This window comes from Drosophila gunungcola (genome assembly GCF_025200985.1).
Source record: "Drosophila gunungcola strain Sukarami chromosome 2R unlocalized genomic scaffold, Dgunungcola_SK_2 000027F, whole genome shotgun sequence".
NCBI lineage: Eukaryota > Metazoa > Arthropoda > Insecta > Diptera > Drosophilidae > Drosophila > Drosophila gunungcola.
The window spans coordinates 730,248-756,969 of record NW_026453175.1 but is presented as its reverse complement, the minus strand read 5'-3'; the positions used below and the strand labels follow the sequence as shown (position 1 = coordinate 756,969).

The 26,722-nt window shown below is 39.6% G+C and overlaps 3 protein-coding genes across 4 annotated transcripts in view; 1 reads left to right on the top strand and 2 right to left on the bottom strand.

Annotated features, from left to right (window-relative positions):
- LOC128256728 (protein flightless-1 homolog) overlaps positions 1-20,970 on the top strand; it is a 94,950-nt gene extending 73,980 nt beyond the window's left edge. Inside the window, exons 4-5 of one of the 2 annotated variants that reach the window (XM_052987261.1) lie at positions 1,903-2,063; positions 17,926-20,970. In XM_052987261.1, the coding sequence (XP_052843221.1) occupies positions 1,903-2,063; positions 17,926-19,183 (1,419 nt within the window). In that variant the 3' untranslated portion in view covers positions 19,184-20,970. Of the gene's footprint in view, positions 1-1,902; positions 2,064-17,925 lie in introns of those variants that run through there. The other variant, XM_052987262.1, reaches the window with a different exon arrangement.
- LOC128256730 (serine protease 45-like) lies at positions 2,711-5,244 on the bottom strand. The gene is made up of 7 exons (XM_052987263.1): positions 4,993-5,244; positions 4,887-4,938; positions 4,660-4,823; positions 3,491-3,985; positions 3,385-3,433; positions 3,199-3,332; positions 2,711-3,133 (listed from the first exon to the last, which is right to left on the bottom strand). Exons 1-7 carry the CDS (start codon positions 5,201-5,203, stop codon positions 2,766-2,768), a joined length of 1,473 nt encoding a protein of 490 aa, XP_052843223.1. The 5' UTR covers positions 5,204-5,244; the 3' UTR covers positions 2,711-2,765.
- Positions 6,067-8,507, bottom strand: LOC128256731 (uncharacterized). Its single transcript, XM_052987264.1, has 7 exons — positions 8,255-8,507; positions 8,149-8,200; positions 7,946-8,089; positions 6,858-7,352; positions 6,756-6,804; positions 6,553-6,674; positions 6,067-6,496 (listed from the first exon to the last, which is right to left on the bottom strand). Exons 2-7 carry the CDS (start codon positions 8,168-8,170, stop codon positions 6,129-6,131), a joined length of 1,200 nt encoding a protein of 399 aa, XP_052843224.1. The 5' UTR covers positions 8,171-8,200; positions 8,255-8,507; the 3' UTR covers positions 6,067-6,128.
- Positions 20,971-26,722: the final 5,752 nt, after the last annotated feature.

Sequence of the window (26,722 nt, the reverse complement as noted above, 5' to 3'; positions counted from 1 at the left end):
ACAAGGGATAAATACTTTTTAGTACTTTTTTGTGTTTGCACAAGCTTAAGTATTGGCCAATATTTTGGTCAATTTGAAATTTAAAAGGAGAAAAATCTAAAATCTAAAAGTTTGGCCAGCTAACTTATTATTCTATATATTTCAAATTTTGTGTGTTTCCTAAAATGCAAATCCATTTTTCCTATCCATTTATTTAGCCTCTCAGTCTCTTATCTGTACAAACAAATTCATATTATTTCAATAGCACAGATTGAAATAACTTTTGAACAATTTTACATTTTCATAATTCAACTTAAATATTTGCTGATGAATGGAGTGAGATGTGTCTATTTGTACTCTCTGTTGTGGGCTTTGATTTTGCATTAAGTGTACACAAACTCTCAGATTAAACGGAATAATTGCAAAAATATTCGCATAAAGTTTCAATAAAACCATATTTCGCTTTATTTTTGTTGAGAGCATACATCCGAATATATTTATTTGTAATTTTTCATTCAGTTTTGTTTGTATTTTGATGCATAAATTTTGCAAACGGTTGCACAACTGCGAAATCGTTTTGCTGGAAATTTTATGTTTTTTTGTCTGAGAATTTTAGCAGGTGTGGACTGTACAAATTTGAATTTTAAAAATGTGGTCTTTTAAAAGGTTAAGTTTTTTTTTTTTTTGTTAAGTAAAACATTGCTTGCTTAGAGATTTATTTACCTAATGCCTTACAAATTTCTTGACAATTAGCTCTTGTTTTCACATTTTCAATATTTTTTGCTTCTGTATTTCTCTTGCAAGAACAAATAGGAAATTAAATTGGAACATCAAAGTCAATATGATTTCATTTTCTTTTCTGGGTCTTCTCTCTTTTTTTCAAGTTTCTACTCAAGCCTTTTTCACGCTGCTCTGCGTCAAGAATTTGCTGGGAAAGGGTACGAGAACGGGAAAAGCCTTTTAATTAGTCCAGCAGTCGCCGGTTTTCCTTTGAGTGCAGTGCCAACATGAAAACACCCACAGAGAAATAAAAAAAAGTCTAGGGGGCTGCAGTATAAATAATGGGGGCTAAAAAGTGTTGCTATTTGGTTAAACAGTTGCCCGGCATGGCCTACATTGCGTATGCGTAATGCCTTTTAATTTTCATCCATTTTCGCTGCCTTATGAGCTTTTGGCCAGCATTTGAATTCATTTGCCACACACTTGGCTTTCTCCCCCTTTCTGTTTTCTCCTTTCTCTGTTCATTTTTCTTTATTTTTTTCCGCCATCCCCTGGTTTTTCCCCCCACCCAGAAGTTCATTACGTTATCGCGGAGTGTATTCGTGTCCGGACGACTGGCACGTAGCTTCCGACACGCTAGGGGAGAGAAAGTTTGGGGAGAGAGAAGCAGGGGGAATAATCGGAGAAAGCGGAGAAAGGAAAAAGGGAGACGAATGACGAGTAATGGGTGTGGAGGAAGGTGAACACAAGTGGCGGCCAAAATTACAGCCAAAAGCTTTTGGCCCTCTCCTTCCGAAAAAAGGAAGCCTTTTCTTTTATGCATGCCACACTCTCCTCGAAGCTGTCTCAGTAGTTGTAACAAATTCGTTGCAAGATTGATTTTATTGCCCTCCAAAAACACAGACGTATTTGCTGGGCAGCGAGTGATGGAACACAAAAAAAAATAGGGGAAATGGGGAAGTACATGACGCGCGTTTCCGTTTCCGTTGCAGTCGCTTAAGCAACGCTTTTCTATTGATTTCCTCTTTTACTGTTTAGTGTTCATTTTTTGAGTTGAAGGACAGCTACTTCTACAAACCGCAAAACGTTTTTGAAGCTGAGTGGCTCGCATTAATGTTTAATAGGATCCAAAAGGGCCAAACTTTTCATTTTGGTTTTGAATGCTCTCTAAATAAAATGCTACTTTTTCGCTTTTTATTGCAGATGGTGCCCACCCAGCAGCTCTCCAAACTTTCGAACCTCACCTATTTGAACCTGGGTGGAAATCGTTTTTCCCAACTGCCGGCCGTCGCCTTTCTCAACTTGTTTCATTTGCGCGAATTGCATTTGAGCCGACTCGACTATTTGCAGCGCATCGATTCGAGGTAAGTTCTCGGCCAAAACTTTTTCCAACAACTCAATTCAGAGATCCCAAGTACAAGTGAAAGTGGGTCAGGTGAAAACGAAACTATTTTCGTATAAGGACGAGCTAACAATAAACAAGACACCAGCGTAAGATGCTGTCAATCTGTTTCAAAGTTTAAAAGCCTCTGAGAGCTTATAGCTTGGAGTAAAGAAGTCATTCAGTACACATCGTTTGGACTTAAAGTCAACTCTTAGCAAAACAAGCCCGAAATTGTACTTCCTCTTCGCTGATGCCTCAAGTTTCCAAAGGCAACAAAAAAATATAAATGTTCGCAATGCTTAAAAATTTAAACCAAACCTACGGTTTTGCATATTTATATTTTTTTTTTTTTAGATGTAGGACAAATATGAAAATGGCATACAAAATTTCAAATATAATATATACTTATGTTTAAATCAAGTACTCACATCTACTCACTCTTAATACTCGTATATAAATTCGTCTGCCTTTAATTGATAAGGTTTTGCGATCAAAAGTTTAATTACTTCTTCAATGACAACGGACACCATTACTCATTTATGAGATAAGCGTTGTTGTTTTTTCAAGAAAAAAAATTGGCCAGCTCAAAAGTTCAACAAATGGGAGTTCTAGGCAACATGCTTAATATGGAATTTTGGATTATTCGCGTTTTATTGCATTAAAAGTAATGTGTAAGCATTGATTAATATTTCAGCTCATTCGCTATCCACTTCTCGTGGTCTTGAATATTTGTAATGACGATCACACCATCCTTAACATGGCTAATAAGGCCAGCAAGCAAATATTTTTCGACACCGTTGATCGTACCAGAAGTAGCTATTACAGAACCAGGGGTATCATAAGGCGCATAAATTGCTTCGTTTGGTTTGTCGACACAAAGTTGGTTGGGTTTCACAGGTATACCAATCTTCCTGGAGCAGGCTGCATTATCGATCCTCTTCAAAGCAACACTTTGAGTGCCCATAAATTGATTGTTGAAACTATAGAGCATGGCAGTCCACGTCATTGGGGCAGCAATGTTCAGTCCCATGCAGATCGGTTTCACAAGCACTAAAAATGAAATTTTGTTATGTTACTTATATTATTATGCCCATTAAATTGATTAATTTAGCTACCTGAGTCTGGCACAGCCTTAGCTAATTTGATCACAGCAATGTTGTTCTGTATTTTCCCTGCCGAATACGTGAATTGCGGGTGTTTGTGGAACCAATCAACATCATAGCTGTCAAGATATCTGGTTTCCACTTTGCTGCAAAGATATTTTCGTTACCCTGCATTTTAAACGTTTTTTTACGACTTACATTTTATGTATATCCTTGGGAAAAGCACTTGCAACAGTCACGACAAATCCTTAGTAAACAAAATAAAATAATACTAAGCGCAATAACTGATTTCAAATCTACTTACGGCTAGTGATGAGTGCGCCAGTGAAATTGTGCTCAAACAGGGAAATCTCCCATAGGCGAACAAGAATTCCACTTCCCCAATCGCTTCCGCAGTGTTCGGTCAAAAGTCTCGTTTCGGCCTCCAACACCGTGTTGGCTATCCAGTACTTGTAGGCATTCACGTCTGTGTAGACTCCGTTGCTCTTGCAATTTATCTCGCCGTAGCTCACCACTCCAAGCTGAACATACCTATCCTTTCCCATGTAGGGAAAACTGGCTGCCAGCGGACCGCCGGAATCTCCTTTACAGGTGTCGCCGCCATTATTACTGCCGGCACAGATCTGGTTCACATTATTTGAATAGCACTTATCATTGCCAAGTCGCTGTAGTTCGAGGGTTTTTAGAATTCTGCTTTCTTCTTCTTCGTGTGTTTTACCCCAGCCGAAAGCAGAAAATGTCTGCACTCCGTCCAAAGTAACCACCTCATCCACAATGATGCAAATTGGACGAATGTAGACTGCAAACAGGAAAAGAAAACAAGCATTTTATCCTCTTTGTTTTTATACCCTTGCAAAGGGTATTATAATTTCAGTCAGAAGTTTGCAACGCAGTGAAGGACCCTATAAAGTTTATAAATTCTTGACTTCTTCATCACTAGAACAGTCGATCAAGCCATGTCCATCCGTCTGTCCTTCCGTTTCTACGCCAACTCAGTTTTGAAGCTTTCTGCATGACACTTTACCAAAAGTTGTCTTCCTATTGCAGGTAGTATATAAGTCGAAACAAGCCGGTTCGGACGACTATATAGCATATAGCATATAGCTCCCATAGAAACAATCGGCGTAAAAAGGAAATAAATTTAAAGCTTTGCTGTTTTTAAATTTTTTTTAAGTTCTTCGAGATATAAAAATTTGTTACTATTTCTGAATTATGGCTTCAATTTTATCAATATCGGACTATTTTAAGGTATATTACCAAAAAAAAAATAAACTGTCCTTATTTTAATTTTCATATCATATATGCCATAAGAATTTAGCTGAAAATCAATATACCTTCAATGCTTTTAACAATTACGCATATAAATCCAAATTTAGAGGTCTTAAAGAATATTTCGTTTTTGCTGTAGCTGCAAGAGTATATGAGCTTCGGCTTGCCGATGTTTGCTTACTTTCTTGTTTGTTAATTACTCACGTTTGAAAATCACTTCCTGTTCCAGTCTCAACAGGGCTATATCATTTATGATGTTTAGATTGTCATATTTTGGATGCACTATAATCGCGGAAACATTACGACGCTCGACGTGTGTGCATATTTTAGCAGAGCACGACCTGTCGTACTCCCCCAAGTGAACCGTTCTAGGATAGTTTAAACATTATTAGCAGTTTTTCTCTTTTGGCCAATGTCAGAATGGTACTTACACTTCAGCAAGTGTTCTGTCTTTTACGCAGTGTGCAGCTGTTAGAACGTAGCCTAAAAGCAGTAAACTTTTAAAGATGATCGCAGCTTAAATTTTCCTTGCCTTACTTTTGTGAACAAGAGTTCCTCCGCAATAGAATTCAGTCCCATTGTATAGGCCTGCCATCCAAAAAGTGGTTCGTGGTCTGGCGGGCTCCGCATGTGTCATTTTCAAGGTTATTGGCAACGGTCCGTCACAGCTCTCGTCCAGGAGCTGGCCAAGTCCATTGTGGCAAAGTACTAACGCAGCAAGAGCTATCAAGATCGACCCGCAATTCATTTCGCTTCAGAAGATTTTAGTCGACTGACTAACTAGTACTCGGTCCGATCTGAAAACAGTCTCAGGAGAAAGCAAACAAGTCCTCTTATCAGAAAGATGCTCGCATACACGTAAACAATTAAAGATTAGATTCCGCTTTTAAATGATCGGAGAATATTTATTACTCTACCATTACGCGTAAAAGCCGACGTAATTTAAAGCTGCTGATGTTACACAGATCGAAATATTTAAGTCGGATCAGTATGATAAGAGACTATATAGACACGACTCATTTAAAGACCCATTCATGAACTTATCAATTCGTTCAAAACATTTTGATTCTCTTACACATATACACAATTTAATTCAAATCAAAATTTAAACGCATTTGTAGAAAAAAAATGTGATAATCTTTTGATCTCTGAAAGATTTAATTTAATAGTTTATAATTATTGGTACTTATTTTAAAGCTGTACAACAAAAAGAAAACCTAATTGGACGTTGACTTTTATTTTTAAATAACTTCTAAAATAACTTATTAAATTTGAACATTTTAGGAATGTCGATAAAAACAGACCAAATAAACATTTAATATTTGGCCGCAACCATAAATATGTCTACAGAGTTTTACGTGGCCAAACTTAAAAAAAGGCTTGGCTTTGCTTGCTTTTGAGTTCCCAAACTTGCCTCATATAGCTTCCAAAAATCTCGACGTTCATTCGGAGAGACAGACAGAGATATCTGGATCGACTCGGTAGTGAACCTGATCAAGATATACCTCAAAGGGTCAAAAAAGGAATCTTATATCCTATTACTCTAATATTTGCGGGTCTAAAAATAGGTCGGGCATAAGAGCTTAATATTTAAGATTTTCTGGTTATGGATTCAATTGAAATGTTTATTTATTAAAATTTTCATTTCATAATAATAGTGGTATATGCACTCCTCAATACTTTAACTCATTCGCAATCCACTTCTCGTGGTCTTGAATATTTGTAATGACGATTACACCATCCTTAACAAGGCTTATGAGGCCAGTAAGCAAATATTTTTCGACACCATTGATCGTTCCAACAGTAGCCACTACAGAACCAGGTGTATCATAGGGCATGTACATTGATTCGTCAGGTTTGTCGACGCAAAATTGATTGGGCTCTACATGTATTCCAATTTTCCTGGAGCAGGCTGCATTATCGATCCTATGCAAAGCCACACTTTGAGTGTCTGCAACTTTATCGTTGGAACTGTAGAGCATGGCAGTCCACGTCATAGGGGCAGCAATGTTCAATCCCATGCAGATCGGTTTGACAAGTACTAAAAATGTAATTTTGTTATAGAGAGGAGGCCATTAATTTGGTTAATTTAGTTACCTGAGTCTGGCACATTCTTAGCTAGCTTATTATTTTTCGTTGACCCTGCTGAATGCTTGAACTGCGGATGTTTGTAAAACCAGTCTATATCATATCTGCCAAGATATTCGGTTTCCACTTTTCTGTATAGAAAAATATGGGTTTCACATTAGCAAGTATAAATGGAAAAATATTTGTGTAATAAACTTTGTGTTACCACCTACATCTCATGTATATCATTGGGGAACGCACTGGCAACAGTCACGTCAAACCCTTAGGAAACAAATATATTAGTTAACGAACAAGCTGATTTCAAATCTACTTACGGCTAGTGATGAGTGCGCCAGTGAAATTGTGCTCAAACAGGGAAATCTCCCATAGGCGAACAAGAATTCCACTTCCCCAGTCGCTTCCGCAGTGTTCGGTCAAGAGTCTCGTTTCGGTCTCCAGCACCGTGTTGGCTATCCAGTACTTGTAGGCATTCACGTCTGTGTAGACTGCGCTGTCATTGCAGGATTTCACGCCGTTGCTCACCACTCCGAACTGAACATATCTGTCCTTTCCTCTGTAGGAATAACTGGCCGCCACCGGACCTCCAGAATCTCCCTTGCAACTGTCGCCGCCATTATTGCTGCCGGCGCAGAACTGGTTCTTCTTAATATAATGGCACTTGTCATCGCTACGTCGCTGTAGTTCGAGGGTATTTAGAATTCTGCTTTCTGCTTCTTCGTGTGTTTTACCCCAGCCAAAAGCGGAGAGTGTCTGCACGCCATCCGTAGTTACCATCTCATCCACAATGATGGAAATTGGGCGGATGTAGACTGCAGAGAAGCAAAGCATTAAAAATAAAACATTTCTTTACCCTGCTAACGGTACTTTAGTTTTAGTTCAAACTTTGCAACTAATCAAGGAAACATTTCCGACTTTCTCAGTTTTAGAGCTATCTTAAACTACTTAAAGCGAAAAACTAAGGCCGGGTTTGTACTTTATAATGCATTTTGTTTAAATCAATTTCTTAAATTTTCAAAAATGATGAACATAATAAAACTATTTCTCACTTCAAATAAGCACTATGTTTAACACCTACCAAATAATTACAAGACTACGAGTTCCATTTGGTGTGAAGTCGGGTACAAATATTTCTTCAATAAATGAAAACAAAAAAATAAACAACATGTTCCTAAAACCAGAAAAAAAAATTTAACGTTTTTTCCGAAAATATCAGAGTGAAACCATTCTCAAACTAGGAAAATTGGTTTTGGAACTCTTTAAGCTGATACCATAGGTAACCAATAAAATGTTTTATGGGGAAATATTTAGTTCGAAATTTGTAAGCTGAGTAACTGGTTTCTTATATTTTCTATAGCTGTATATAAACTTCAAGTTTTTTTTTTAGTTGTCATAACTAACTCACGTTTGTAAATCACTTCATGCTCCAATCTCAACAGAGCGATATCATGTGAGGAATCGTAGGAATGAAATTCGGGATGCACTATAATTGCGGTAACATTGAGACGCTCGACGTGTGGGCATTTTTCATGAGAGCAGGTGAACGGATCTAAGATAGTTTATATATCAATCTGAGTTCAATTTGGTCCATGTCAGAGTGGAACTTACACTTCAGCCAATGAGTATTCATATACGCAGTGAGCAGCTGTTAGAACGTAGCCTAAAAGCAGTAAAATTAAATATTTGATTACAGCTTAAAAGCGGTTCTCTTCACTTTTGTGAATTAGTGTTGCTCCGCATTCAAAAGACGATCCATTGTATAAGCCTGCCATCCAAGTTGTGAGTCTCGATGGGGCGGGGTGCCCCCTTGCTATTCTCATTTCAATCGGGAATGGGTCGTCGCACCTTTCGTCCAGAAACTGAGCAAACCCATTGTGGCAAAGCACCAACGCGATAAGACCTAACGATTTCAATCCGCACATCATTTCCCTTCAAAATATTCTAAGCGACTGACTAACTAGCACTCAACGCGCTTCATTCAAAGTCTGAGGAGAAAGCCAATAAGGGGTCTTATCAGATAGGTGCTCGCTCAAGCTCAATTTTTTTAATATATTAAAAACACTATTTAGTATTCTACCAAATTGCGTTTAAGCCGACATAGCTAAAGCTTTTGAGGTAACACAGAGAAAAGTCTTTAAACCGGATCATAATAAGATGACTACGAGATTTTAGACACGTTATGTCTCCCAAACGCATTTAAGCACCAGATGAAATAATTCTCAGGAGCTGAAAAAAATCCATGAGAAACATTATTTTTATATTTACACATAAAACTAAGCGAAATTAGATTCATCGGAAACCAAAAGAAAATTGCGATAATATTTTAATCTGTGAGAGATTCGACCTCCGGCAGATGGCACCAGTAAAAATATTCGCACGCAAAGCATAGGTAAAAACATATATTATATTGCAGTGACGTCACTGCCTACTTTAATATTTGACTTAAATATCTTCTGAAAGATTTTTAAAGTCGAAAAATATACGGTAAAAGCATATACCGCCTAATAACTGGCCTCGAACATGTTCCTAAAGAGTTTGAAAAAGTTTGTCCCAAACTTTGAAAAAGATTGGCATAACTAGAGCCTGTCTTTTAAATCGTATAGCTAACGAGATCTCGACGTTTTTACGGATACGGGATCGACTCGGCTAGTGAACTTGATCAAGCCTATATTCATACATATACTTTGAGAGGTCGGCAAAGCTTTATTCTACCTTTCCAAGTAAACAATATACCCTTTTACTTTTTAGAGATAATTTTTTACAAAATACAAAAATGATTTTTTACAATATACAAAATTCAACTTCAATGAGTGATAAACTTATCTTTATTTTGAATTTGTTGTACCCTATGTATTATAATTTTTGTCAGAAGTTTGTAACGCAGTGAAGGGGAGTAAGTAATATATATTCTTTATCAGGATCTATAGGGGAGTCGTCCGTCTGTCTGTCTGTTTCAATACTGTTTGCGAGCTCAGTTTAAAAGCTAGCGATCTCAAACTTTCACAGTCGTCCTTAAACATGTGTACGCTGATTATGTTTGAAAAGCGATCAGACGTCTATTTCATATAGCTCTCATAGGAACAATTGGATATGAGGAACAATTGGATATAATTTGCAAGAAGAAGATATTTCGGGCTCAGACGTCTATATCCTATAGCTCCCATAGGAACAATTGGATATAAGGAACAATTTGATATAATTTGCAAGAAGAAGATATTTCGCGCTCTGTAAAAGCTATTGACAAAAGCTAGTGCCGATCGGACGTCTATATGCTATAGCTCCCAAAGAAACAACAGGGTGAAATCGCTTTAAATTTTAAGATATTTCACTCAGTCTGCAAAGTCTGCAAGGGTATTAAAACTTCGGCTTCCGGAAGTTAGCTTCCATCCTCGTTTTTTACTAACTTACGTTTGTAAACCGCATCATATTCCAGCATGTGCATATTTTAGCAGAGCACGACCTGTCGTACTCCCTCAAGTGAACGGTTCTAAGGTAGTTTAAGCATCAATCTGATTATCCCTCATTTGTTCCGATCAGAACATGCACTTCAAATAGTTTCTTCCCTTAACGCAGTGGGCAGCTGTTAGAACATTGCCTAAAATGATCCTTTTCTTACTTTTGTGGATTAGTTTTCCTCCGCAATAAAAAACCGTTCCATTGTGTAAGCCTGCCATTCAAAAAGTGGTTCTCGGGATGGCGGCATGCCCATGGGTTCATCTAGGAGCTGCCACAAAACCCATTGTGGCAGAGTACAAACGCGACAAGAGCTAACGAGATCAGTTTGCTCATCATTCCCCTTCAAGAAATTATAAGCGTCTGACGCACTAGCACTCGATTTGCTCTTAAAAAAGTTGTTGGCAAAGACCTCTTATCAGAAAGAGGCTGACACACATGTTATTAATTGGTGAGTAGCGTAAGATTTTAATTGATTTGTATAAATGCATAAATAATACATAATAAATGCGAGGAAAAAAAAATTGGAGGCATTCCCAAAGTGATAGTAAAAGCCTAATAAAAATGTGAATATCTACTGATCTCATAGCAACCGATCACAAATGCAAAAATTGTACACGTTTGGGTAAATAAATTGTTCCGTTTGTCACAAAATTGAGAGAATTTCCCCCATCTGCAGAACTAAGCGCACAGACAAATCATTATTGCTCAATGCAATCAATCATGCCTAATTCGCTTTTGGTAATAAGATGCCACCACACACACACGCACTCAACGAAAGAGATGGGGGCGTGACGGGGGCGTGGCAGGGGCAAATGCTTGAGCTCAACTCGAGCATATGTTAATTCAATAATTCCAGGCAATTTTCATATCAAATCGATGAACGAGCCGAGCCGAGCCGAGCCTGCCTGCCTCCCTTTGAGTTGGCGATGTCAATCAACCACCGACAGCAGAAGAGGTAGCTATGTGGCAGATATAGCTGCGGCGGTAGCATCAGCCGCATGCCACGCCCCCCTGGGCGACATGCCGTTTTACAATGACATTAACATGACTTACATGACAAGCGATGAGAGCGTCGCAGGACGAAGGACGAAGAGCGAAGAAAGGGAAAGCAGACAGCATCGTATGCCATTTAAATGAGTTTAATTTGGAATTTTCGTTTGATTTTCTTGGCCCAACTTTGGTTGAGGCTTATCCGCCCAGCACCCCCATTTTCCGCCCACTTTCCACCCCCCACCGTTGGCCTTTGTAATTGCTTTTGCTTTTTGTTCGGCTTTTGTTTGGTCTCTGTCTCAGTCTTGTGTAAACTTTTCCCTTCACATTGTTGGCAGACTGTTGAAATTGTTGCTCAATCTGCACAAGCACATTTACATGCGAGTACATATATCTTCTATACATATATAGTGTATCTGTCTGTGTTGACTGATTTGCAAACTAAATTCGTGTTTGCCTTGACTGACTGACTAGCTGGCTGACTGACGAACAAAAGAGATCTCGAATACGCTGGGTTTTCCTTCCTTATGCTAATTTCGTGGAATTTGAGTTTGCATGCCTAAACGGAATTCTTTGAATATTATTTAAAAATACGTTGCAAAGAAATACCTTAGAACTGTTAAAATTAAAAGAGGCAAACACTAAAAGTTTTCAATATTTAATATCTTCTGATTTTAAAAACATTACTTTCGTTTTACATTTTTAAATGTCAATCAAACAGACTAAAAGTATGCTATAACACCGTTTATATCGGTAAAATTACTATATATCTATATTATGTGTTTTTCCAAGCTTAAATTCTTGTATAATTTTAAATGCTTCTGGTTTCCTTCCTGTCGAATCATTTTGTTCTGCTTTTCCTTGGTATTTTTTAAAAGCTGAACATAACATGTATAAATTTTTTAGGGAATGATGAAGAAGTTTATGTTAAATTCATTAGCCGAAAGGGACAAACGCAAAATATGAAAGGGGCTGCCAGACAAGTTGTTACCTTGCCATGTTTACAAGCTTCCACCATATTTTCCCTCAACGAAATGGCGAAACATTTTAAAGTCAGGAGGGATAGACACAGATACCCCCAAAGACAGAGCGAGTCATATATGTAAATATTTATGCAAATGCGTTAATGGAAATCTGAAATGCGGATAGGATGGCTGGGGAAAAGGACAAACTGCGATGGCGACACGTTGATAGTCGAGTTTGCGGGGCGACAGGATACATTTCGCCGTAACACCGTGTGTGATTTCCTTTTCCCTGTCCCTGAACCCTCAGATCGCTGCTCATTACGAAATCCTTACACCTAAACAATCAGCGCGAGTCCTTGCAAAATTCATTAGGCAGCAGCACGTTGTCCACCCACTTTCGCCCGCTTCCACCCCTGCGAAAAACAAACAACCCTTCGAAACAGGAGTTTTTGAATATCAGAGAGGTAGCCCATATCAAAGGGAATGCGAAAGTGAACATGACTTAATAGCAGAAAGTCATTCGGGCAAAAGGACGGTAGGTGTTGCCCGGTTTATTTGGTTGTGGATTTCAAAATTGAAACTAATTGTTTTAAAATTTATGCGGCGGAGTCTTGGGGGGCATGTGTAACATTTGTTTTGTGGCAGCTTTGGGGTTACTGTTCCCCAATTTTTAGGGCCGGCCTAACTGCCTTGACTGTTGTCTGAATTCTGATGAGGATGGATGCCAGAGTTGAATGCGACAATTGGGAATTAAATTCGAGTGTAATGGACTGTGCTGACAGTAATGGGTTAGAAATAAACTCATTGAGACGGAAAGGGTGTAGGACATAAACTACCAAATTATTCTTTCACTTTTGTCACTATTGACTATGTTGTGCGACGGTGCTTTAATAATCAAAATAGTTAACACACAACTGATGTGGCACAATAATAAATATTACTTAACTATACTTGCTTCACTTCTAATGTTAAAACATTTAAAAAAAAATAAATAAATAATAACAAACGTGCTTGAGTATTAAATGTATATATTTTATTGTGCCAAACAAACTCTGTTTTAATTATTAATTCCTCAAATTTCCTGGTATAATAAAATTTTTAAAATACATTTCCGGAAACACATAATAATAATAAGATGTTCTTTTGTTGGCGAACAATAAATCAATTAGTTACTCTTACAAGCAGCAGCATTTACCTTCTTCATTAGCTTCCTTGCGCCAACTCATAATATATTCTGCCCAATTTCTTGGTAATTGCCACTTGTCTTGTTATTCATTTAAACAGAATCACTTAAAAACACTGCTAATTAAGTTGGTTGCTCTGGCAGAGCTCCACCTCACCACCGTTTACCTTTCATCATTCGCACCTGTAGCGAATGCTGGTGCCTCATTATGCCAAAGTTTAGCTCTATTTAAATTCAACTCTCGCCGTTCCGGCCTGGCGAATTCGAGTGCACCAGTGGGTTAAGGGGGCGGAACATGCATATGCATAAACAGACAGACTTAGTCTTTGGCCGCCCTGCCGCTGCTGGTAAATACGCATAATAGCTACTCGGGCTTGAGTTGCCTCTGCTGCCGCCTTGAAATATTTCCCAGCTCATAATTTATGGAGAAATATGGCTGGGGTCGCAACATGTTTATGTTTTCCTGTTTCCGTAATTTCTTCCTGCCTTCATTTCGTCTTTTCTTTCTGTCCTTCTGTTGTTTGCACTTTTTTGTTAGCACTCTGTGTTGGAAAAAATATGCATTGCATACTTTTGTGAGCAGCAAATTTAAGGTCGGAAAACTGAGCGAAGGTCCCAACATTTTGACTCGCCCCTTTGTTTATGTTTACTCTGCCCTTGTTTATTAAGATTCTGCCGCTGTTGTTGGCTCATTAAGCTGACATATTTCTTTTCAACGTTTCGTTTACCTAGAGCAGGGGTAAATAGGAAAATCCTGCAAATGGCAGTCATTGACTTTACGGTTGATAATCGTATTAAAAGTCCGTTTTAATGGCCACTCTAAGCACTCACTTGATGTCCTCTTGTCGTTCAATGGGAAACATTGCAAATGTCGCCGGCAATAAAAACAAGTCGGGAAAATGGCCCAGCTTGTGTGTGTTGTCATGTGATGTACGAGCCTAATTAGCTCTCCACATATTTTCTATGCATTTGTTTGTTTACGCTGTGATATAATTAGATAACACATTCATAAAGCGAAAAAAACCATTGACAAATTGCCATCATTAGCAATTAATTATACTTTAAGGCTTGCTTAAGTATTAAATATGTGTATATTATTAATGCATTACAAGTCAATACTATCAAATGTTATTATATGCATATATTTAAGGTGAAAACAGTTTTAAAACATTTTTGTTAACATTCGTCAATTTTAATTATGTGTTTCATAGAAGCTAAATAACTAAATAATGGACTAAATATCAAATAAAAGTTTAAATATGAGTTGCTTATTTAATTTAAGTAAATTAAAATAACAACATATTTGTCAAGCTTAAATTAAAATTTTCTGTCGGCTTTCTTCCTTTTGCTAGAATACTTAAATGAAAAAAAAAAACCTATAAATAATTTTTGTAAATAAATTCAAATATTTCAAAAACTAGAACAAATTCCCATTTTCTTTTAGAAATACAAATTGTTTATTAAACTTCCTTACTAATTTCTTTGGAGCATTTTCATCGTAAAATTAAATGTTCTCAAACCTTGTTCTTGACAATAATTCTACCTCCACCAAGATGTTTGCTCACTTTATTGTTTGTAAATAAACTACAATTATGTCAAATTAAATGGGCGATTGGGAACCGGTCCTGCATTTTTCCGTATAGCAATGCCTTGTTACAACGCCCACTTAACTAGAATATGGGCCTGAAATTAAAGGACCTGGTGGGGCGTGTGTGTAATTTAAAAACGTTTAAAATGTCATTAACAAATTGCGCGGCCATATCGTTTGAAAATGTGTCTCCATGCATTTTGCGATTGCATGCTTGTGAGTTGATTATCATTTCTGGGATAGGAGGTGGGGTGATAGAAGGTGGGGTCACTGTTGGAGGGCTCAATGAACCCAAGACTGGAGATTCCCAGTTCTTATTTTGATGTAGTTAAAACGTCAATCAAATGAATAGAGCGAACCGGAGTTTTGCGGCAGTGTGCCGCCCAACAGGATTGACTGCCATTCAAAACTATATCAAAAGCGACTGACAAACTGTTTGGCAGACTGCCTGATTGACTGTCCCGACAGCCGAACACTCATCCTGCCAACGAGTTGGCGACTGGCGACTGGGGAATGGGGAATGGCGATGTGACTGAACTCTGACGCTGTAAAGTCCTGGGAGTTGTGACTGAGCCCAGCGAACATGGACAGCAAACATTTCAATCGGATTTCGAGCAATTCCAATTCAGATTCGCACACACAATCACACACACACAAACAGTTTGCATAAAAGGGAAAAAGAAGGCACGGAACAAGGCAAACATTTATGCCCACACACGCAGCCAAAGACACACACACACGCCCCACCCACCATGGCAGCCATTTCCGTTTCCGCACGTTTGACGTTGGCAAACGCAGACAAAATAGTCGAGAAAAAAGCAAACTCAAAATCAGGGGGCGGGGGCGGGGGGCAGAGAGACCAGTCGAAAACATGAAACATGCAAAATGAAGTTTGAATCGCGGGGAACAAACCGAAAACCAAAGCCAAACAGCAAAAAGGTGGGTCTTAGGCCCCACTTTTTCCCCGCACTTGTCCCGCCATTTTGTTTGCCCTGTCACTCGATTTTTTAGGCAGTTGAGTTGCATTTAAAGGCCAACAACAGGTCGATGAGGTAAATCATCAACCTGTGGAGCCTCTCGCCCAAAAAGTTCCTTAGATGTCACGTTTTCGTGTTGGTTTTGCCTTCCTCGGATATTTGCATAATATTTGCACAAATAATTGAATTTATTTTTTGCTCGTGTGGCTTGTGCGCTACCCGCTAAATTGTTTTGGGTAAATTTCGGCTTATGTCGTATGCAGACAGAGTTTGTTTTGGTAATGCAAAGACCCATTTTTTTTTGGGTTCACCGCCTGCAATTGAGGTTTTTCCGAAGTTTTTTATCGTAGTTAAGTTAAATGTTAAACTTGCCATGAAATTGAATGTTCAGAATGTGGAAAGATGGTAGTGGAGTGCAGGTAAATAGGCAAGAGGTCTGGGCGGATATTGTATGGTCATGATAACTATGTCTGGCTGGAAGTGTCTGGAGATTTCGAAGATTAAAGTATTGTTAGTTTATGTGTTTAAAAGATTTCAAAGTGTTTGTTAAGTTTTGAAATTATGTCTGTTTTTATCTAGATTTTCACAACTTAAATAACCTACAACTAGGTTTGCTTAACCAAATTTTCTTGCTTAAATTATTTTTTACCGTATTGTTATTAAATACAATCATTGTTAAAGATTTAAGAAATATTAACCATTCTCAATTTATTTGGAAGCTGTTATTTATCAGCCAGGACCTAGCTCTAAAGTTATTCTGCCTTATCCCTTAGGTCATCAGTCAACCTAATGAATTTCTTCACCCCTTTAGAGCTGGCAAACAGTTTTCGTTCTCATTGCCACTGCGATTCGAATTCATCACCAGTCGCAGTCGAATGAATACGCTGCCAGCTTATGGCCTCGAAGGATTTAACAAAATGCGGCCACTTATCAAATCAATGCGCTTGCAGGGTCTTTTGGTCCTTGGGTCCTTGGGAACAGCAACTGCAGCTTGTGGAATAAATGCGTTCATTTAACATGAAATGCTAGTCGCAAGCTGCAAGTATTGAAATGAAATGTGGCCTGCTTCAGAACGCTTAAAAGCGACAAATTCGCTTTGTGTCAGCGGAGTAAGTCAAGTCAGCTCCTCGCCCAATGTTGCTCATACGCCACGTTGCACTTATTTCATTCAGCTGCAGCCACATCTGAGAATGTCTGGCAGGATCTGGTCTTGGGCTTGTGCTTGGGCTTGGGCTTGGGTCTTAGGTATCGGGTAATGCACTGCACCACTCAGCACACACACACACGCACACACACTGAATCCTTGCAGCGCTGCATCCTTACATCCTTGGCTCCAAGTCAGCGACTTAGCGCGTTGACTTAACTTGGCAGGGATTTACGACAACGCTCCACGGAGCTCGAATAACACGGAGCTTTGTCAGCTTGCTGCCTCGTCCTTCGTCCCTGCTCCTTTAATTCCTTCCCTTTTTTATTCCCCCCCATTCATCCACCTCCTCTTTTATTAAGTTGAAATAGACGCAGGCTAAATAAATCCATGTCGCTTAAGTCGAAGCTGACGTTGTCATGTGCGTGCGATTGTGTGTGGCTCTGGAAAATGTTGGGAAGCTAGAGCTGAGCGTATGTATGTTATTCATGTATTTCAATGCCTGGCATTTAAGTTGAACGCTGATGCAGCGTGCAGTGTGCATAATTAAAACGAACAGTCTACTGGAGCCTGGAGAAATAATAAAAAAGACAGAGCGAATGGCCGGGATAAATAGGCAGGCGGCTAATTAAAGCAGTCGCTTTGGCAAAATTCTAACGAATTTTTTTCTTCATCTTTAAATAGTTAAATTAAAAATATAAGCTTAATCCAAAAAAAGGAAATATAGTTTTAAAAATAAATATTAATGTATAAGTATAATTTTAATGCTAAAAGAATATAGCACTTTTTTGGTTTATTTGTATAACGAAGACTCTTAAGGTATTATTTTTAAGCCACATATGTTTTACTTTGATACATTCTTGGTATTAATTTAATACTTATATTATTAAGAAAATTTTCATACCCCACAGTTAAACATTAATATAACAATAGTTTAGTTTCTACGAATTTTTTTTACAGACTACACTGTTGAATAATAAAGTTCTGCAGTATATCCAGGCATGGAGAAAAGCTAGTCCTGCAAATAATTTCATAAATTAAATTCAATTATTAAAATATTACTTTCTGTTTTTTACTTTCAGAGCCTTTGTGGACAACACCCACCTGCAGACGCTGCACCTGAACAACAATCCGCAGCTGAGCGACATCCCGATGCGCCTGTTCCAGGGCAACCCCAACATCCTGGAGGTCTACATGCAGAGCAACAGCCTGCAGACGCTCTACTCTGCCCAGTTCCCGGTGGACCAGTTGCAGAAGCTGTATCTGGGGGACAATCCGCTGCAGTGCAACTGTTCGCTGCTGTGGCTCTGGCGCCTGGTCACCGGCAACTTCGAGGGAGTGGATCCGGCCCTGGAGCACGCTGCCGGCGGGGCAGTGGCTGCCCTGGCCAAGGAGGCCGACGAGGAGGAGCAGGCAGACGAGGCCACCGCAGTGGCATCCACGGACGACGGGGTGGCCGCCCTGGCCGCCTACATAGCCGAGCAGCACATAGCCAACGCCCTGCACACCACCGAGCCCAGTGCCTACGAGCTGGCCACCTCCGCCTCGAACAGGAACGCGGGCATCCTCAGCCTGGACCGCCGCCAGATCGGCTGCGACATCTGGCGGGACAAGGTGCGGACGCGGCGGCAGCTGCTGGCGATGAGCGAGGGCGAGATCACCTGCCCCGCCCACATCGTGACCGTGGTCTGTGCGGTGATCACCTGCCTGCTGGTGGTCATGATCGGCGTCAGCGTGCTCTACTACCTGCGATTCGTCAAACGGCGCCGGAAGTTGCTGCACGAACGCGGTCCCCTCCGGACCAGCAAGAGCATCATCAACGTGCACGACCGCATCCTGCAGGGTCACAATCCCGGCGGCCTAGGCCTGGGCATGGGCATGGGCATGGGCATGAGCATGACCCTGGGCGGCGGCAACCATGTGGGCGGGCTGGGCATGACCCTAAACTATCCGCACCATGCTCAGACGCTGCAGGCCCACCATCACTACCACCAGGCCATGCCCTTGCAGTCGCACGGCGGCAATGGCGGCACCGGCGGCCACGAGTACCAGCAGACGACCCTGCCCCAGCTGGACAAGCTTGAGCTGGAGCGCTACCTGGCGGCCCAGACCATTGCCAACGAGTATCGCGCTTTGAAGCCCTGGGAACTGCCCGTCAAGGAGGCGGACGACGAGCCGGAGCACCTGTACGAGCGGTTCGATCACTACGAGTACCCCGACACCCACACCATGAGCAAGCTGAAACAGGCGGCGGCCTTGAACCACAACCACTCCACCCCCTCGGCCGGACCCTCTCCCGTGCCGCCGTCGGCGGCAAAACCGCACGTGGTCTACGTATGACGTGGGCGTGGCCAGGGCGAGCGGGGATCCCAGATGAACGTGGACATGCAAATGGAAATGGAAATGGAAATGGTCGCCTTGAACCACCACCACCAACACCACCACCACAACAATAACAACAACTACCGGGGCTGTGTACAGAGCGCCAAGGCCAGTGGCCAGTTCTGAGTTGGCTAAAATCGAGGGGGTTACTCAAGCAAAAACAGGGAAAGTGAGAGGTTAGGCTTAAGGCGAAATTTAGGGAGGATAGAGGCACAAATCGATGTGTTTTTAGGAGGACATTTCGATGGGGGGTTAAGCAAACTATGGGTTGTGATTGAAGCAGAACAGCTATTGAAGAAAATCTGAGAACTCGATTAGTAACGAAAAAATCCTAGATCACTAATTCATCGAAATTACCTCCTGAATACACCCTTTGTGCTCTAGGTTGGATTATATTTTTTTTTTCGAGTAAAAACAACAAAGTTTAACAAGCGTCAAATGAAACAAGGGATATGTCTACGTGTAAAACAAACATACAAATACTCTTAATGAACTACGGATAACAGATATATTAGATATGTACACTAACCGCTAGACTAAGAGAAGAATACGATTTCAAAGAAACCTTTTTGCTGGCCCCAAACTAAGCTAAGCTGCATTCAAGTCTCACTCACTTTTCTCTCCCACTCATAGTTAAAATGGCATTTAGCATTCGAATACTCTAGATAGCTCCTAGTGAATAAGCAACATACAAGTGAATTTAAAAACATATATATAAATATATATTAGGTGTAGCGAAAAAGGAGGGTGCAAGCTAAAGAAGTTTCTTTGTTTGTCTTTATTTGATTAACAAAATTACTGAACTTGTCTTTAGCGCTTGGGTTATGTGGAGAAAAGACAACCACTTTGGCAGACAAATAACCTAATGGGGACCAAATAGTCCAGTCCAGTCCAGCCTAGAACTAACTGAATGAATTCAACTGCCAAAGGGGTCATTTTCACATCCATTAGCCCGCTGAACCGTGTTCCCAAGTTTCCTAACTTTAGCAAACATCTCGAATGACAATATACAAAATATTAAGCGGAAAACTTAAAAATTAAATTATAACATCTATATTAACGTATCTTAGTGAGCCAGAACTCAAAGTTGAAGTAATAATAAATATAATTTGTAAATATCCCTAAATTCTAAAGCATTTATCAAAGTGTTGGTACGTTTACTGTAAATAATTTATGGAATGCATTTAAAAACTTTAGTCAAATGCATAGAATGTTAATTAAGAATAAATGATTTCCAAAAAGCAATAACTCAGAATCAAAGCTCGTTAGTTGTTATATTTCGGTTGAGTTTGATTTGCGAATAATTATTTGATTTGATGCGACAACAGTAAAGCAAAGAGCGAACAAAACTAACCGGTATTTGCATAAAATAGCCACACAAAGCACACAAAAAGCCAGTGTATAAAAATATTTATAAATAAAAAGTACGAGTATTTGCGTGTATACTAAACAAGCAAAATCAAAAAGCAGACGAGCAATGCACGAAATGCATTTAGAAAACAAACGAAAATAAAATCTGAATATAAATAAAAACCAGTTTGTGTATAGAATGAGCAAAGAGAGCAAGGGAAAGGCAAATAGAAGCCATGCAACAGTAAGTTTAAATCTAATAATAATATGATATACGCAAAAATAATTAATTAAATGATAGACACACCCACAGCAACAACAACAAAAAATGTTATTTCTTATACGAAGACTGAAGAAAATGATGAAGCAAAATAAAAAGAAACAAGAAATTAAAACCCGACTTTTTTCTCTAATCAACGGCAAATAAAGGGAACAAAATGGCATCCAACAAATTTGTGTGCAGGTTGTAATAAATTACGGATTTGCCTAGATGAACTCGCCTTTCCTTTTTTCCCAGCAGCTGGCATAAAAGACGACAAATCGGCCAGGCAGCAAACAAAGCACAGCAGAAATCCATGTAAAACAAATAAAATACTTGTATATCCTTGCACAGGGAGTGGCCCCAGTGAACTGAAACCGAAACTGCAGAAGAAACGGCATAAATCTAGTGCCGAAACAAGTGCTCGACAAACACAACCGCCCACATAAGTAAGTAACCCAAAACGCCTACAGCAGGACAATGGCAAAAAAAAACAAACAGAAAGTGGGTGGTGCAAAAATGTAGCTCAGTAAACAAAAGTTAGTAAAATATTTACTGCCCAGTCAATTGTGCTGAATTGTGGGTTTACACTAAGGCTGCTAAATCCTGTTGAAGGGATACAATTTAGCTGCATCTCAGGAATATTCTTTAACATAGGAAGAATTAACATCAGAATTCAATTGTTTTGAGAACTAAATACTTGACCGTATTTTACTGAATTCCACAGTGGTTACATATATTCCTCTTAACTAATTAATCGCTCAAGATCTAGGAAATTTTTTTCGGGCAGATACCGTTTTAAAAAATCGAGAATGGATCGGCTATAAGGGTACCAAAAAAAAAATCGAGTCAAATTAGCTACATGTCACTGTTTTGAAAATATTTAAGTTAATATGTTTAATTTTCTTGCCAATCCTTTGATCAAAATCAGATGCGATGTTTTATCAACATATAATGTTATATTGCGTTTGGGTTGATCTTATACTTCTTATTAAAAACATATGGCCAAAATAACTAATGTGGGAATCGTTAGACTCACAATTACAATGTTTATTAGAATAAGTTTACAATATTTTTTACAAAAAATAAATATGCTCTATTTTCTCTCGTGCTGGCAGTATTGCGGGGCTGTAAATAAAAATCCTGGTAGTAAAACAATCACTAACTCACTTGCGAGCACAAACATAAAATGTGGCACAACCAAACGCAAAAGCAAAAAGACAGAAGAATTAAGCAAATAAATCTGAATGCTTTCTAAATAATTAACATGCCTGGAGCTCACTTTCATTTAAACTGGGTCCCCGCCACTCATTGAGTTGTTCAACTCAACGCGCGGCTTAGACGGCGACAAATCCCCCGTGTCTGCGTTTGAATGATTGTGGGGCATTTGTTGTGGCATGAAATATAACCACCCACCGCTCAGCAATCGCCCACAGCACCACCCCCTGAAAATGGCTGGGAACCGGGGAAGCACCTGAGTCTGCGAGAGTCTCGAGAGCCTCATGGGTGTAGGCGTGTGAATAATGGTAAGTAATTAATGTTTCGACATTATTCTTCCGAGCGCAGAAGGAGAAGCAACATTGTGCGTTGTGCTCGTTTAATTAGCTCGGAAAATGTTTCGGAAAAACTTGCGCATAAGTCATAAAGTGCAGGAAATCGAAGAATGGATGGATGAGTGTGTTCCATTAAATGCAGCTAGCCATCTGAATGGCGATTTCAGTGGCATTTTAATTGCCCGAGCCAAATGAAATTTCGTTATAGAGATGCCATTAAGCGGAGATCCCGAGACTCAGCCCAAGATGCCAGATAAACACTCAAACAGGACCAAGTTGTTGCAAACATAAAAACGTAATGTCCTGCAATTTGTTAAAAGATGCGCAAACTGCCCAATAAAAGAACCCTGAGACGGTCGCTTTAATGTGATTGAAAAGACTATGTGGCCAAAATCTGAGACCCCACTTCGGCTAATTGTTTGCATGCATTTTGAGAATGCGGGTCCAACAGCTGTGTCCACAGGTCACTTTGTTTGCACTCTGGGCAAGGAGAATTGCTCAAATAATGGTCGAGACACAAACGCGTGTGTAAATAGCTCCTGCACTATGATAAATCAAAGTCACTTAGCGTTTATGTCGATTTGAAATTCACTTACGGCCCCGCAGAGTGTCAAAGTACTGACCAAACAAAACAGGAAAACCCAAGGACATGTCATTTATATCAATTTAAATAACGACCTTACAATGGATAGAAAAGTCCCTTTAAAAGCTCAACAGAACCCGAGGAAATGCTTAGATGGATGGTCGGACGAGGCATTGACAGTTGTAAGCCATAAACCACAGAAAAATGGGCATTATATTAGTTAAGATGCTGTCAGGCCGAAGGATATCCCAGGGCAAGGGACAGCCCACAGTGCAGACATATCGCTTTCAACACGGGGATAAAACGGGGCTTGTGTGGAGATAATCGGGCGGACAGGAGTATTTCGTAGCCGGCACTAAAACACCGTTTGACAGCAACGAAAGCCGGGATCCACAAGTCCAGGAACGAGAGCCCCAAACATTGAATCCCAGACAGAGGAAAAGTGACCACCAGATAAGCAAAAGCATTCATCTTAGGGAAAAACGAAGGAAAAGGAGAAATGCTAACCGGTATAGTCAAAGAAATCCGTATAAAGTTAAACAAAAGTTGGACATACATATTAAGGGGCTTAAAGTGTAGCCAGAAACCTAAAACAAGGAACTTATCTTGACAGCCGGACTGTGCACTTAACCAGGTTACCCGCAAAATACACCTATATATCTTGATCAATTTGGCCAGCGAAAGGAAAGAAAAAACTTATATCATAGCCAGCTTTTGTTCAGCTTTCCAACCTGGTTGCTGTTGCCTTTTTTCCCGTTCGTTTTGCGTTTTGCGTTTTGCGGGCTTTGTCTGCGCCACTTTGCTTATCTTGGCCACACTTTTTATTGGTCGCCTTTATTTGGCTTGACATCCCCCATATTTCACCAAATAACATCAGCAGAGATAAGTGGCAAACGGAAGGACATGCGAATTAGTTACGGGTTTGGGGAAAAATGTTCATAAAAGAGTTCAGAAAGTAAGAGTTGCTCTGCAACGAAAGGGAAGCCTAAAGGGTAAGACAGTGGCATACCATTTTAAATCTAAAGCGTAAAGATGGCTTTATCTATTATTTTATTCCATTCCAGTACCGTTTCCACTTATCCAAATGTCAGAAATAATTCACGAAATTTATACGGCTCAATAAATTACATCTGCAATTTAATAATCTTCCTTCCCAAAGCCACATAAAATTTTCAGCTCTATCAAAAATTATCGCAGCAATATTTCAAACAACACGAAAATGCCAAAAAATCAAAATATCATTGCCACCGCAAAAATCAAATTTCCAGCACTCACAAAGTGCGAGGTGGAGCTTGTCGAACATTTTTCTCCTTTTTATGGAAAACTCGGTTTTCTCTTGGATATTTTCAAACATGACACCTGAAACTTTGGCATACAAATTTATGAAAATATTTGCACATCAATTTTACTGCTTGAGGGATGGGGCCCAACACCTTTTGGCTTCATTGAACTTGCAGCTTCGTATTACACAAAGACCGAGGAGCAGTCTGCTACCCGGTACACATGCAAATATGTATAAACTGAATCAATTTTTACCGCGATAAACTTCGGCTACACCTTTTGTGGAGGGTGTGAAGTGGGACGAGCAGGGGATTTTACGGCACTGAGGTAACTGCAAAATGTTGTGTAAAATTTGCAAATGCAATAAATAACTCGTTTCGGTGTAAAAAATAAAAGAAAGGGTTTTGCTTTTGCTGTTTACACCCCCTTACAGAGGCATGTAGCGTTTCCTCTTTTTTTTGCGTTTCCGTATTCCTTTTAAGCTCCTGTTTAGGTTTTTCATCCCCCCACTAAAACCAAAAGCGCGCCACATGTGCGAGTCTGCTTGTAGTTCCTGTGGGTTGGTTAGGCTACTCTACAAAAAGGGGTTCTATAAACTTATGGTGAGTTAATATATCTTATATTTGAAATTAATTTTACCATATATTTTATATGGTTTCTGGAGGTGCAAGCTAGAGCTAATTGTTTACTTATTAAGCAAATGTCTATCGGAGGACTTCCGAAATATACAAGCTAACTTGTCTGAGGCAAAGAAACTTCGGAGAAGTGCACAGCAATATTACCAGTTAAATGTTGTAACCGAAGATAATCATAGCGAGACTGTATTAAACGGGGAAGCAATTCTAAAAATATTTCGAAAAGCTGTAAAGACATTTTGCTCTTTACTTTTTACTGGATAAGCAAAAATACCTAAAATATATAAAACGGAAATTCGTTGTAAACAATTTTTTCTCTGGTAATATTGAATAGTTGTATCCTTTTTCCAAGAGCTATATGCGAATAAATTTTGTAAGAATTATCAGATCTATAGTTTATTTCGATATCATAAAATATAAAGGAATTACTAAATTCGAGAATTAAAGTCTAAATTTTAATATGGATTTAAAACTATATAAATAAAATATTAAAAGGTTTTGATGGTTTTTTATGAAAAAAAAAATCTTAGTTTCTACATGACATTATATTCACCCAACCCAAAATCCTACAAAGCGTTTTTAACTCACATACATACATTAAATTATTTTAACGCAAACAGTAAGGGTATTTAAAACTCAAGCAGAACACAATCCTAATACTTTTCCAATTTTTCAGTCCTTTTTTTGTTTCGCTCTTCGTGTTTTTTGGTGTGGCGGAAAGCATCCCCGAAAGTATGCAAATAATTTTGGCTCCAACTCATATTTGATATTCAGTGTCAGTTGCTCGAAAGGGTTACCGAATACAAGTTATTGAAATTTGCATGCAACGGGGCGGGTGATAAGGGGCAGTGGAAGCAGAAACAGCAGGCGTTGTTGAGGCAATTTATGGCACTTGTGTTAGGGGGCTCGCCGAACAGAAGGGGTGTTCTGCCTGAGGCAAACTTCCCGGTTATTGTTTCGCCATATTAAAGGGCAGGGATTTCGCAGCCCCAAAAGACGTAATTGTTTCGCAGTCTTCGGGTTTGATTATGTTCCCTTGATTTTTTGGCTGCAGGATTTTCAACATTTTCAGTGATTTTTGCCTAAACGCATTTACCCAATTAAGCTTTAGCCTGGTTGGACGCTTCCACATCCGTCAGGATTCGGATGCGGCTCTCAAAAGTTACCATCGCAACGCTAACCGCACAAAAAACGGCATAAAAATCTGGTCAAATCCTTGAAAATCGCAAAAACTACGCTAATAACATTGTCATATGGCGGGGGTTGATGATTTTTTGTTGGTTCTTTTGCCACTAAACTTCGCTTATCAAAGTTGAAATTGCAGCTCGTCGTTGCGGCGCGCATTGGGGATTTGTTGGCCACTCAAAAACTCCGAATGCGAGGCATTTGTAGTGGAGCCGGGATAAGGGATTTCATTTGAAACTCTGATACGAGCAATCGGCGTTTTATTTGCCGTTTTTGCCCGCCTAGCTTCATCATCATACGCCACTGACCCAGTTCCGACATTTATCACAACGGCACACACATATAGAGGCGATTGTCCTGAGGGTCTAACCCCAGCACAATGAATGACCTCCCCATGTCCCTTTCATTCTTCTCTTCCCTCCCCGACTGACTGCTGACTAAGTGGACTTTTATTTCACTATTATTACGGCCCAGGCTGCGTATACTCAATGCATAGTTGTCGCTGTCGAGCTTTTGGCCTTTTCTGCCGCATCTGCTGGCCATCTTCAGTTGCTAAGCGATTTAGATTCGGACACATTTCTCACAGCTTTTGATGGTTTACTTGCTCTCTGCTAAAGATAGCAGTATATAGTGCGAAACTTCTTCAGACAT